This window comes from Danio rerio, chromosome 15 (assembly GCF_052040795.2).
Source record: "Danio rerio strain M-AB ecotype USA chromosome 15, GRCz13ab, whole genome shotgun sequence".
Taxonomy (NCBI): Eukaryota; Metazoa; Chordata; class Actinopteri; order Cypriniformes; family Danionidae; genus Danio; species Danio rerio.
The window spans coordinates 51745249-51760000 of NC_141035.1; the positions used below are offsets into that span (position 1 = coordinate 51745249).

The 14752-nt window shown below is 42.6% G+C and overlaps 1 protein-coding gene across 10 annotated transcripts in view; it reads right to left on the bottom strand.

Annotated features, from left to right (window-relative positions):
* Positions 1 to 14752, bottom strand: part of sidt2 (SID1 transmembrane family, member 2) — a 32429-nt gene that overhangs the window by 10740 nt on the left and 6937 nt on the right. For 5 of the 10 annotated variants that reach the window (XR_015509897.1, XM_087284635.1, XM_087284636.1 and 2 more), the window contains 13 exons: positions 14069 to 14279; positions 13630 to 13751; positions 11764 to 11925; positions 8807 to 8852; positions 7770 to 7871; positions 7592 to 7675; positions 7363 to 7462; positions 7026 to 7091; positions 6848 to 6941; positions 4116 to 4171; positions 2062 to 2100; positions 1835 to 1912; positions 576 to 691 (listed from right to left, as the gene is read on the bottom strand). Coding sequence is in view for 9 of the 10 variants with exons in the window: in XM_087284631.1 (XP_087140757.1) it covers positions 576 to 691; positions 1835 to 1912; positions 2062 to 2100; positions 4116 to 4171; positions 6848 to 6941; positions 7026 to 7091; positions 7363 to 7462; positions 7592 to 7675; positions 7770 to 7871; positions 8807 to 8852; positions 11764 to 11925; positions 13630 to 13751; positions 14069 to 14279 (1276 nt within the window). In the remaining variant the exon portion in view is untranslated. Of the gene's footprint in view, positions 1 to 575; positions 692 to 930; positions 988 to 1834; positions 1913 to 2061; positions 2101 to 3965; positions 3978 to 4115; positions 4172 to 6847; positions 6942 to 7025; positions 7092 to 7362; positions 7463 to 7591; positions 7676 to 7769; positions 7872 to 8806; positions 8853 to 11763; positions 11926 to 13629; positions 13752 to 14068; positions 14280 to 14752 lie in introns of all 10 variants that reach the window. The other 5 variants (XM_087284628.1, XM_087284632.1, XM_087284629.1 and 2 more) reach the window with 3 other exon arrangements.

Consider the following 14752-nt stretch of genomic DNA (forward strand, 5'->3'; position numbering starts at 1 on the left):
TCTTACAAACACACACACACTCTTACATAAACACACACTCTTACAAACACACACACACACACACACTCTTACATAAACACACACTCTTACAAACACACACACACACACACACTCTTACATAAACTAACACTCTCGCACAAACACTCACACACTCTCGCGCACACAAACACTCTCACACACTCTTACAAACACACACAAACACAGACACACACTTACAATCACACATTTGCACACACACACACACACAATCTTACAAACACATATTCACACATGCGCACACACTTACATAAACATACTCACACAAACACACGTAAGCAAACACACACACACACTCTTACATAAACACACACTCTTACAAATACACATACGCATACTTACAAACACACATTCGCACACACACTCTTACACACATACTCATACTCTTACATACACACTTACAAACACACATACACACACACACTCTCGCACACACAAACACACACACTCTCTCTCACAAAAAACACACACACTCACTTTCTCTCACACAAACTCTCCGTCTCACACAATAGTTTACACACACACACACACACACACACCTTTGTGCGAACGATGTTCTTGTCGGAGTCGATGTCGGCGAGTGTGTCGTAGTCGTCCTCCTCCACAGAGCTCAGAGACTCCTGCCGGCTGCGGGAGATGCTCTCTAGCGAACGCTCTGCGCACACACACACACACACACACACACACACATTACACACACTGAATGGTTCCTGGATGATCTGCTGATCTGAAAGGGTGTTTCCCTGATTTACATCATCATCATCTGATCAATCAGTCAGTCAATCACATTAATGATCAATAACACTCATTATGGGATGCTCTGATTCAGACAGGCTGGGATTAGTTCTTTTAGTGGGTGCTGATTGGCTGATTGTAAATAAGTGGGCGTGTCACCAAAGCGGATGGCTACATGATGTGCTGTTACTAGGCGTCGCTTAAAAGTCTCCGACCCTAAACGGCAGAAATAAACCAATCAGAACGCAGAGCACAACACACACACAGCCAATGACAGCGGGTAATGCACCTGCACTGTGAACGTGAGCATACTGTGTGTGTGTGTGTGTGTGTGTGTGTATTTCTGTTCATCTGTGTGTTTATATACTTGTTTGTGTTGTGTGTGCCTGTGTTGGTGTGTGTGTGTCTATGTGTGTTTGTTTATGCTTGTGTGCGAGTGTTTGTTCATCTGGGTCTATATTTGTGTGTGTGTGTGTGTTTGAGTGTGTATTTATGCTTGTGTTTGAGTGTGTGTTGGTCTGGGTTTATGTTTGTGTATTTGTTTGTTTATGTGTGTAGGTGTTTTAGAGTGTGTGTGTGTGTTTATGCTTATGTGTGTGTGTTTGAGTGTGTTGGTCTGGGTTTATGTTTGTGTATTTGTGTGTGTGTGTGTGCTTGAGTGTGTGTATGTGTGTTTGAGTGTGTGTTTATATTTGTTCGTGTTGTGCATTTGTGTGTTTATGCTTGTGTGCTAATGTTAGTTTGTGTATCTGTGTGTTTGTGTGTGTTTGAGTGTGTGTGATTATGCTTGTGTGTGTGTGTTTGTGTGGGTTTATATTGTGTATTTGTGTGTTTATGTGTGTGTGTGTGTTTCTGTTTGTGTTTTGTATTTATGGTTGTGTTTGAGTATGTGTGTGTGTGTATTTATGTTTGTGTATCTGTGTTTGTGTGTTTGAGTGTGTGTTTGTGTTGTTTATCTGTGTGTATGTTTATGTGTGAGTCATTCATGCCAGTGAGTGAGTGTGTTTATGTCTGCATGTATGGGTGTGTGTGTGTGTGTGTGTGTGTGTGTGTGTGTTAGTACCCATGTATCCATAGTTTCCATCAGTTGATGTCAGGCTGTCAGTGACGGCCTCAGAGCTCAGTGTGCTGCCGTTATCAGCTGCAGGAACAGACACAACAACACATTACAGATGATGCAGGAGTAACTCATCTACAGCAGAACAACAACAACAACAACAACAACAACAACAACAACAACAACTCACACGAGCACATTAATCACACAACAACTCAACACTATTCACTCACCAAATGAGCCGTATTCATAAGGAGACACAGGAGCCTTTCCTGAAACACACACACACACAGTGGGTTAGACTGATGACCTGTGTGTGTGTGTGTGTGTGTGTGTGTGTGTGTGTGTGTGTGTGTGTGTGTGTGTGTGTGTGTGTGTGTATCTGTCATTAATCGCTCCCTCCAGGATTGAGTTTTTGTAATTGAGGAGTTTATTGTGAAATGAAGGTTTGAGGTTTTGTAAGCGGCTGTACATTAGCTGTAGATGCATATATATATATATATATTAGTGCTGTCAATCCATTAAAAAACTAATTAAAGGCACTTTTTTTGAAAATGAGTCATGATTAATCACATTTAAAAGACTGAAACTTGTAATTTTGGCTATTCAAATGTAAAATTAATGTAAACGCAAGACAAATACTGTTTAAATTCAAAATATAATTGCTTAATAGAACTTGTGACACACACACACACACACACACACACACACACACACACACACACACAGAGAGAGACGCAGGGCAGGGCAGCTGGAGTGACTGTCTTCAGATTCAGCACGCATGATCGCGTTCATCAAATTTGCTTAAACTAAGCGCTCTAAAGTCTGGCTGTATTTCACAAGGATTCTGACACAACATCGCGACGCAGACACTTGCGTTTAAGGGGAAACACGTCAAACTTAGTGAAACATTGAAGGGCGCATGCTGAAAGGCAGAGGAATGCGCTGTGTGACCGCTCGCGATTTTAATATGATTAAGATAATACTCTTATTACGAGTCGACCATGTAAGCAGCGATCCACGAAAGAACCACTGAGTCATGAAATGCAGAGGTTTTTCTTTCTGTTCGCCATGCGGTATCAAACTCCATTAAAACAGAAGCCGAAAGTTAAAAATGAAACACCTGAAATTGCAGGAAACGCTGGAGGAAACGCTGGAGAGCCTGCTGATGCCACAGCAACTGTTTTATACTGAAACTTGCTTTCAAAAAGTGCTTGCTTGCTCTTATCTGTGTTAAACACACGTCCACCACAACAGCAAGAAAACAAACCTGCAACTGCGTAAAACACTTTAACACGTTAATTATTTCAAATTAATTTTATGACGCACTAATTTGACAGCACTAATATATATATATATCTCAAATATACATATGTATAGTGAGACAGAGAGAGAGAGAGGTGGGGAGATTTAGAAGCTAATAAGTGCTAGAAGCTAAGTGTTATTACACACACACACACACACACACACACACACACACACACACACACACACACACACACACACTAAGAGAAACAGCATGCATTTGTGTTTATGCTTGTGTGTTTGTGTGTGTGTGTGTGTGTTTTAGGCAAGGCAGTTTTGTTGTGTGTTTGTGGTGTGTGTGTGTGTGTGTGTGTGTGTGTGTTTTAGGCAAGGCAGTTTTGTTGTGTGTTTGTGGTGTGTGTGTGTGTGTGTTTGAGTGTGTGTGTGTGTGTGTTTTAGGCAAGGCAGTTTTGTTGTGTGTTTGTGGTGTGTGTGTGTGTGTGTGTGTGTGTGTGTGTGTGTGTGTGTGTTTTAGGCAAGGCAGTTTTGTTGTGTGTTTGTTGTGTGTTTGTGTGTGTGTGTGTGTGTGTGTTTTAGGCAAGGCAGTTTTGTTGTGTGCTTGTGGTGTGTGTGGCAAGTTTTGTTTGTTGTCGTGTGTTTGTATTTGTGTGTGTTTAGGCAAGTTGTATGTTTGTGTTGTGTGTTTGTGTTCATGTTAGTATTTTAGTATTAATATAACAGTTTTAGAGATGGAGCTGTACAGACAGAGAGAGAGAGAGATAATAAAAGCTGTAAGTGTTGTTATCTTGCACACACACACACACACACACATTGCAAGCATGCACATAAATCACTAGTGTGTGTTAGTAACACACACACACTTATATCTTACCCAAGAGAGACGCTAAAATCACACAATGATGCAGAAAACAGAAGAGAGTAAAATAACACTGCGGTTACTCAAACAGCATTAACAACAACAGTTATTACAGTAGTGCAGTCTGACACAGGTGTGTGTGTGTGTGTGTGTGTGTGAGGTTACCTGTCTCTGCAGGTGAGGTGTCAGGGTTCAGAAGCTCCTCCCTCTTCCTGTTCATCCTGACAAACAGAGAATGTGATTGGCTGACAGAAGAAGCCACAACATTAAATTCTCCATCACACGAGTCTAGAAGAGGGAGAGCCGCAGCCCTGCAGTTCACTACCAACCCTGGTCCAACACACGTACCTGAAGGACAGGTGTGATTGATCAGGTGTGTTTGATTAGGGTTGGCAGAGCTGCAGAGCCGAGTATCCTGTGATCTAGAGCAGTGGTTCCCAACCTTTCCTATTCGAGACCCCCTTTTCCCCTGGGAATGACTGTAGAGCCCCCCTCCACATGTGATGATGTCATCGCTCATTGACGTTTGCAGTGATGATGACACAATTGTTGTTTTCAAAGAAACGGTGCGTTTATTATTATATCTAGATGTGTTTCTGCACACATAACAGCCTCATGTACAATATAAAGCAGAGCATCAGTAGGTGTTCAGCGGTTGTGAGATGATCATCAACCGTTTCCCCAGAGGATGACGAGCCCACAAAACAAGCTTATAACAGTTGTGGATTTTCATTAGTTTTAGTTTCTATTTCATTTAGACTTCTTGTTTTCAAACTCAGTCAGTTTTTATTAGTTTTAGAGGCAGATTTACTCGTTTTTATTAGTTTCTATATTTTTAAATGTCTTAGTTTTAGTTTAGTTTTCATTAGTTTCAGTTTTTTTCTAAATGAGGATATTTGTTTATATCAACAGGATAAATATTGTATAATTAAAAACGCAGTCAGACATTGTTTTGAAACCTGTATTCAGAGAACACATGAACACAACCACAACCATCTGCCCATCCTCAAACTCAGATACAGCAGCCTGCAGTACAGTATGAGTGCAGGGCTGCTCTGAGGTCAGACACACAGTAGTGATGGGCGGGCCGGAGTAACCAATGGGCATTATGGGCTCAGGCCAAGGGGCCCGTCCGCAATCAGCTTTTGCCTAATCCTTATCATGAGAAAGACAAGTAGGAATAATTAATAAGTGTGTATTATGGAGGACTCAGATTGCTAGAACTGGATTAAAGAGGTGTTATATTCAAATCATGTGCATTATAAGTTTGTAGAAGTTATACATTAAAAATAGCCTTAAATATAAATGTTTAGGTCTGCTTCAGTGAACTTGAACAAGTTTATTAAAATCCATTAATTTCCTTTAGTTGTATTAGTATTAGTAAAGTGTGCTTTAACTGCTTTAAAAATAAGTGAAATCTCTGTAGACTAGTAATATATGTAGTGTTTATCATCTATTTAAAAATGTGGGCGATACATTATAGATTCATTTATTTAACAAATATTTTAATCTTATTTTTTAATTCAACTATGGGGTGCGGCTATAGGGGCCTACAAGACATTGTGCCCAGCGGCCTCTGAATGATTAATCCGGGCCTGGTGATGGGAAATTCAGATGTTTAATGTGGATGTGAGGACTCAACATGATGTAGTCAGCAATAGTCATTTCAGTCAGTTTAAACATCAACATGATCTGAAAACTGTCTTACAGTAAAGTTCTGCAGCACATCTGAATCATGCTTCACTTATTTAAATTTCATTATGATTGTCTGTTATGATATAAACTTATGTTTTGCTCCAGATCCTCTCATTAAGCCCTCGGTTTACCCGCGCTGCAGTTACAAGATCAGTCCAGTCATACAGCAGGCTGTACCGTTTGTGTTTGGTTCACTGAATCACGCATGCGCAGTATTATCGGTTCACCGACTCACAGTGTAATGTTACTGTTCTGATAACTGCATGAGAGTGTATATTGGATTATTTACAGTCATTAGGTATTAGGTGTGTTATAAAGTAAGTAGTTGGTGGATAAGTGCTTACTGGAGACGCGAATCGTTTCAAATGATTCAGTTGGATTTGGTGAACTAGTTCAACCGGTTCACTTAGAAGATCCGGTTACAGAGATTCGTTCAGGATACAGAAATAAACCCATTATTGGGCACAAATGTGTTAAAGTAATAGTTTAAAGTGTCTGTATTTAATGCTGTCTCCGTGCTGCTGTCATGTCCACTCGCTGTTTTTGTTGCGGGAGCAGCAGCGAGGATGACTGGAGGAGAAGCGGCTCGATATTTTTGTGTGTTTGTCTGAGAACATCAGTCATCAGTGACAACAAGTCTCGCACCTCCATTGGAAACAACATTGTGTAAACTCGATACACCATATGTGAACGGCTCCTAAAAGGCTGCTGTTATTTGCGATCTCCATCAGTTGATCTAGCAGAGCCGTGCTGGATTCACCTCATTTGTGGATCTGGGTTGAGGATCCATTCCTCGGCAGTTGGTGTGTCGTTCACTGGGCCTTTACCCCTGAGCTAAGACACTTTCCAAAGACGCCTGCTTCTTACTCATTCTGCTGCTCGTGGGTGAAATTGGAGCACTCAAGTGAGCGAGACGCAAGCGAGAGAATACAAAATAAAAGACCGTTCAGACTCTGATAATAAAAAAACAGAAATATTGAATGATTTCTGGTGCAGCCGGTACCAAATGATCCACGGACCACTGAGCTAGAGCAGCAACATATACTGAGGCGACATGATCATTCTGCTAATTATCCACTGCTATAAAATGTCTAAAACCTGACGCACAGAGCTCGCCGAGGCCCTCTTGTGGGCCGAGACCCCCCCTGTTGGGAAGCGCTGATCTAGAACAGGAGATACAGAGAACACTGCAGTCAGCAAACCTCTTATTCTCCAGACACGCCACGAGGAACGTCAGCAGGTAGAAGGACAGGAAGATCCCCAAGCAGAAGAGCATCCCCATCACATACACCTCCGCTACAGGACACACAACACACACACATTACTGACGAAAGAGAGCGTGTGTGTGCGTGTGTGTGTGTGTGTGTGTGTGGAGCTCACAGTTGATGGCAGGAGAAACAATCACATCCAGAGTCTTACTGCGATTCCCAGCGTCCAGCAGCTCATCTGAGGACACACACACACACACACACACACACACACACAGTCACCGTGTTCATTGCGTTTGCTCGTGGTCTTCTGACTCATTTATTAGAGGAGAACACACAGCCCAGTGGAGAATCCCCTTCTCTCAGAGAGATCTGTGCAGGAGGTGAGGAGGAGATGCTCTGCTGTGATGGAGACGCTCATCTCCTCGCTGCTGATCAGTGCGGTGTTGCAGTGCTGTGCATACGTGTAATCCTCATCTTTAATGTGAACACTGGCATTGCTCACTCACCGGGCAGCAGGGGGTAGAACCGGAGCGGTCCTCCACACGCCTCGTCTTCAGTCTTCACCACCACCACCACATAGAAGCTGTTACTGGGGAAATCCTTCCTCTGAAACACGACAAACACTGATGAAGAAGAGCATCACAATCTGACGGAGAGTGCTGAGTTCAGCTTCAGTGTGTGTGTGTGTGTGTGTGTGTGTGTGTATGTGTGTGTGTGTGTGTGTGTGTGTGTTACCTGCACTGTGATGGCGGATCTGGTGGTCATAGTCTGATACATCCCAATAAAGGCCACATTATTATCCAGATCATACACTGGGCACTGGACAGACACACAGACAGAGAGAGACGTCACCGCATACACACCTGACTGACGCTGACATACGTGTGTGTGTGTGTGTGTGTGTGTGTCTGACCTGGATGTCCTGTATGGACATGACTGAGCAGGGGAAGTTCTTCTGTGAGTTCACCTTCACGATCACTGTGTCCACACCCTCAGGGAACGCATACTTGAAGAACTGCACACACACACACACACACACACACACACGTTTGTAAGGCTGGATCAGTGAGAACTAGAGATGAAAAATTCAGGATGCACTTGGCAGAAATATGAAGTTATTTCGGCATCACGGTGGCTCAGTGGTGTCACAATGTGGCCTCACAGTACTCTGTTCACTGGTTTGAGTCTCGGCTGGGTCAGTTGGTGTTTCTGTGTGGAGTTTGCATGTTCTCCCCGTGTTGGTGTGGGTTTCCTCCGGGTGCTCCGGTTTCCCCCACAGTCCAAACACATGCGCTATAGGGGAACTGATCAACTACACTGGCACTAGTGTATGAGTGTGTGTGTATGGATGTTTCCCAGTACTGGGTTGCAGCTGGAAGGGCATCTGGGGTTGTAGCTAAGCATATTTTAACCAATCAGATGTTCACTAGTGAAAGCTCCTGCTCTGGATCACCTCTTGGAGATATTTAGATTTACTGCTTTATCTGCTCTGAACCTTCACACACACACACACACACACACACACACACACACACACACACACACACACACACACACACACACACACACACACACACACACACACACACAGCAGATGACCTGTTGTCTAGATCCTTCAGTAGCAGGATGTCAAACACACACACAAACACTCATCAGCTCATACACACACACACACACCCGTCTGCACACACTCACACCCGTAAGCTCATACAGACACACACCCACTGGTCAGCTCATGCACAAACACACCTGTGAGCTCACACACGCACACACACACTCCTGCACTGAATCATCAGACACACACATCTTCATCTGTTTGTTTACTGGCTGCTCTGCTCTGAGGTCATTAACACTGATCTGAAATCAATCCTGAGGATCTATAATCACAGATACATTAGTTAAAGTCCTCCAGGAGTGTGTGTGTGTGTGTGTGTGTGTGTGCGTGCGCACCTGTGGTTGAGACGGTGTTGCGTTGAAGCTGAATTTCTTGTCAGTCCTGTAGACAGAAAGAAAAGCAGGACATGCATAAATTATCAGAGCCACGCCCCCTTCAACATCACTGACAATCCTGGGTCTACAGCCTGCAGAGTCAGCTGATTTCTGAGGAAGAACTAGTCAGAAACCTTAACTATATATCTATCTATCTATCTATCTATCTATCTATCTATATATATATATTCTTCTCAGGAAACACATCTCTAAAGCTGCTGTTGACTTGAAGTTTTCCCTGGATGTTGATCACAACCAAAGAAATCCATATATGAATAGATAACAGTATTAATGAGTGTACAAATGAGGTTCTGTGTGATAGAATGGAATGACGCAGGGAAAAAGTGTTGAACACATGAAGAAAGGGAGGTGTAGTTGGGCAGTGAAAGCCCAGACAGCAGCTGGAGTCCTTCAGCACTCCTCTGCCCTTCCTCAGTGTGAATGAAGATCAGCTGCTTCAGTCCAACATCTACATGATCCAAAACACAGACTCTCAGACGCTTTCAGAGAAAGAAAATCAAGCTGTAGAATGGCCCAGCCAATCACCTGAGCCGAACCCAATAGAGAATACAGAATACAGCTCAGATCTGACAGACGAGACCCACAGAAGCATCAAGATTTACACACTCTGATGAAGACTGAGAGAAACTCACCCCTGAGCACTGCAGGAGGCTTCATTATTCTCCATATGAGAGACGTCTTTAAGCTGCCGTCATTATTTATATAAAGGGTTAAACACATTTCAGTAGTTCAGCTCGTTCTCCTTCTGCCGTCACACTGTTATTTGTTATCACACACATTTTTTCAGATTTGTTCTTTTATTTTTATGTTTGTTTTATTTGGGTTTTATGATGAATGTTAACTTTAGAGCGTCGCATCATCAGATGTTAAAATCAGTCCGCTTGGTGCAGAGGATGATGCATGCGGAGCAGATACACACGCGCTAGAGAAGCCCATCTGCAGACCGGTGCTGTTGTGTTGGCGTTTCAGTTGCTGCACACTCTGGAATCTCCCCGTGCTGCATCACTGGTCACACAATCATTACAAATGTGTGCTCAGAGTGTGTTTCCGGTATATCAAGTGATTAGTTTTGTAGAGCAGCGGGGCTTTCCGTTTAGTTTGTCCTCAGATTTAAGCTAATTAATATGGATGTTGAACATGGACCTTCAGCGCGCACTGGGCCGGTTTGCTGCAGAGTGTGATGCGGCTGGGATGAGAATCAGCACCTCCAAGTCCGAGGCCATGGAAAAGGTGGTTTGCCATGTCCAGGCTGGAGGAGAGTCCTTACCCCAGGTGGAGGAGTTCAGGTATGTTGGGGTTTTGTTCACGAGTGAGGGAAGGATGGAGCGTGAGATTGACTGGTGGATCAGTGCAGCGGCAGCAGTAATGTGGTCCATGTACACCTCCGTGCAGTTGGCACCCCATAAAAACAAATAATCCCCAAAACTATGCCATTCCTTTGTGCTACATTTGTGCTGATTTGTGCCGCAAAAATGAACGTTTGAGCTGGTTTGGGGTCTGAGATATTAAGCATTATTTTTTGACCGTGTGACGTCACTCTCCACCCCAGGTTGCGCAAATGACTTCAAAACAGCACAGGTCGTTAGTGCTCGGTTTGTGCCGTTAAAATAAACACTTTATCTATTTTTATTGTTTAGATATTGCCTTATCAAAATATTTCAGGAGCCGTGACGTCACTCTCCACCCCAGGTTGTCTAAATCGCACAAAACAGGTGTCATATGTTAGTGCTGGATTTGTGCTGGTTTGTGCCATAACAATTAACACTTTATCTACATTTATTGATTAGATATTGCCTAATCAAAACATTTCGGGAGCCGCGAGGTCACTCAGCGCCCCTTTATTTCCTTTAAATTGCACAAAACAGGTGTCATTTGTTAGTGCTGGATTTGTGCTGGTTTATGCCATTAAAATAAACACTTTATCTAATAATAATAATAATAATAATAATTTTTATTTATATAGCGCCTTTCCAGAGCTCAAGGACACTTTACAAGGAATGCAACAAAAAGATAAACAAACATACATGGTCAAATATAACAAACATGAATAACACAAACGAAACCTAAGAGACATATGAGCAGGATAGTGGTGGATCAGATTAAGTGGTCAGTTTGGTAGATCTGTTTGTATTGTTTAGATATTGCCTAATCAAAACACTTTGGGAGCCGCGACGTCACTCTATAATCGCACAAAACAGGTGTCATTCAATTGTGCTGTTAATAAACACTTTATCTGTTTTCCTTGTTTGGATTTAACTGAAATATTTGGTTAGATTTGTGCTGGTTTGTGCCATGAAAATGAACATCAGATATTTATATTTGTGCACAAATATGTCACTTTCGTTTGCTCACAAATTATGCTCGTTTGTGCTGCAAAAATATTTTTCTGTAAAAAAAATAATATCAGATCATTAAGAGGTCTCTCCCGGATTAATAAAGAGACCCAGATTAATAAAGGGACTAAGCCGACAAGAAAATGAATGAATGAATGACTGATCCACTCAACACACTCAATAATCTGCCAATGGGGGAAAATAATTGAGCTCATATTTGCTTTGAAAGAACTCTCCTGCTTCCTCCATCGGCAGATTAATTTGAGCTTGTTTAAGGGAAAACTCACTTTGACTCATCTGAAAGCAATATTTTGTGCTTGTCTTGAAAATGCTCCTTGATTTTAGAGTATCTGGACCAGAAACAAGACACACACACTGAGTAAGAACAGCAGAGAAGATCCACAGCAGGCCTGAATCTGTTATCTCTCAGCCGTCTGACTTCATCATCACCCTGATATGAGTGTGAACTCTGATCAATGGTCCTGGTGTGTGTGTGTGTGTGTGTGTGTGTGTGTGTGTGTGTGTGTGTGTGTGTGTGTGTGTGAACTCTGATCATTGACTCACTGCAGAGTGAAGCTGTCGACTCGACTGACGCGCAGCTGATAGCTGATCCCGCTGCTGGCCAGCGTCGACACGTCCACATAGAAGAACTGCGTCTCCGACACTTTAGTAGGCGGCTGACAGAGCGTCCGGCTCACCTGTGTGTACTGATACTTCCTCTGATACCTGCACACACACACACACACACACACGTTATACCAGTTGTCTGTGCGTAACAGATAATGCACAGCTCATTTAACAGTGTTTCCTCTAATATCTGTTCTTCTGGAGAAAGTCTGATGTGTTTTATTTGGGCTAGAATAAAAGCAGTTATTAATGTTTAAACACATGTTAAGCTCAATATTATTCACCCCTTCAGCAATATTAGTGTTGGATTGTCTCCAGAACAAACCACTGTTATACAATGACTTGCCTAATTACCCTAACTTTACCCTGATTACCCTAGTGAAGCCTTTACATGTCACTGTAAGCTAAACACTAGTGTCTTGAAGAAGATAGTCTAATATGATGTGCTGTCATCATGGAGAAGAGGAACACATCAGTGATGAGTTATTAACAGATTGAAACTCTAACTCAATATCGGTCATGAATATTGAACGCAGTGCTCATGAACCGTGTGGCCGTGGCGTCAGAGTGAAACTCCTCTGAGTTTATTGCTGCATTTGCACAAAGAGAAGTTGATGAGGAACTGAAAGACTAAAGTTCACCCGTGAATGAGCACAAGATCATATCTGAGTCCATAATAAACTTTGACATTAATTATCCTGTGGCCGGAGCAGCGAGCGTTTAATATCACAAGACAAGCTGCTGTAACTCATACCAGTGCTGTCTATACTACAGCTTATAGCTGATCATCTAGAATTCAGCAAGCACTAGTGCAAACATTTAACATATGACTGATCTGCAACACAAGCCTTTTATTATTCTAAATAACACAAATGTAATGAAACTGTTATCAGAAATAACACAATGCACCTCAACTCTGTTATCGTCAACTGTTACTATAAATTCTGTTCCCGCCAACTCTGTTATTGTCATCAACTCTGATATCATCAACTCTGTTACTGTCAACTCTGTTATCGTCAGCTCTGTAATCGTCAGCTCTGTAATCGTCAGCTCTGTTATCATCAGCTATGTTATCGTAAACTCTGTTACGGTCAACTAACGTCAACTCTGTTATTGTCGTCAACTCTGTTATTGTCGTCAACTCTGTTACTGTCGACTATGTTACTGTCAACTCTGTTATTGTTGACTCTGCTATCGGCGACCTTATTATTGTCGACTCTGTTATCGCCGAGTCTGTTATCGTTAACTCTGTTACCGTCAATTGTTACTTTCGTCAACTCTGTTACTGTCGACTCTGTATCGTCGACTCTGTTATCGTAAACTTTGTTACCGTCAACTCTGTTATTGCCAACAAATCTGTTACTGTCGACTCTGTTACCGTCGACTCTGTTACCTTCAACTCTGTTATTGCCGACTCTATTATTGTCGTCAACTCTGTTAACGTCAGCTCTGTTACCCGTCAACTTTGTTATTGTCGTCGACTGTTATTTTTGTCAACTCTGTTATCCTCAGCTCTGATATCCTCAACTCTGTTAGTTTCAACTCTGTTATCGTCAACTCTGTTATCGTCAACTCTGTTATCGTCAACTCTGTTATCGTCAACTCTGTTATCGTCAACTCTGTTAGCTTCAGCTCTGTTATCGTCAACTCTGTTATCGTCAACTCTGTTAGCCTCTGTTTCCTAACAATGAGTTAAACATCAGTGAGTAACAGAATTAAATGTTCATTTCTGCATTTAAAATTAACTGATTTCACAAATAAGCGATCAGAAAACCATGTCCAGATTTAATAAATCGTACTCACAGTCCTCTAAGGATGAGAGGCACCTGGAAGGACAGAACGGCCTGTTTCTGCCGCACCACGAACAGAATGGGGCTCAGAGCGCTCTCAGACTGCAGCTCCACCGACACCCGCACACCCTCCGTCTGGAACACACATGCGCTGTAATGAGTATGATAACTAACACTGGTACTGTAGTGGAGCTCAAACCTCATGGTTCAGATCACACTACGGTTTTTGAGTCCTGGATCTGACCATTACCGTATGTTGTGTGTGTGTCTGAATTGAGAACCCAATCTTTTAATGATTAAATATGCAGCTTTACACAATCTCTCTGCAGTCGTTACACATTTAGGATTAATCTACAAGGTAAGATAAAGTTATAAATCTGCAGGTCAACTGTGATCCGCTCCACCCCTAATATTGCCTGAATCAGCCAATCAGAGCAGCCCTGGATGCCTGCCTTGTTTCTGGAGACGGTGTGGTTGTAGGAGTAGATGGTCTGTTTCTCGCTGGTCACCGTGTCGAAATACGTGACGTCAAATTGAGCTGGGACGACGTCATTGGTGGAGCTCACAGCCGGACAGCAGAACAAGAACACCAGCATCAGGACCAGCCGGAGCACGGAACCACAGCACCACCACAGCATCCTGGAGCCGGCATCAGCCTGAGAACTAAACCAAACACACACACCCTCATTACACGGCTGTCTGCAATACTTGATTCTGATTGGTCAGTCGATACATTCAAATATATGTCATTCCTAGTCGGCTGTGTTTTTGACTGGCGCCATCTAGTGTCCGAATAATGCGCAGGTTAGTGTATACTCCATCAGCTGTTTGTGTTTTTGACTGTTTAGCGCCATCTAGTGTCTGAGTAATGCCCAGGTTAGTGTATACTCCATCAGCTGTTTGTGTTGTTGACTGTTTAGCGCCATTTAGTGTCTGAATAATGCGCAGGTTAGTGTATACTCCATCAGCTGTTTGTGTTGTTGACTGTTTAGCGCCATTTAGTGTCTGAATAATGTGCAGGTTAGTGTATACTCCATCAGCTGTTTGTGTTGTTGACTGTTTAGTGCCATCTAGTGTCTGAATAATGCGCAGGTTAGTGTATACTCCATCAGCTGTTTGTGTTGTTGACTATTTAG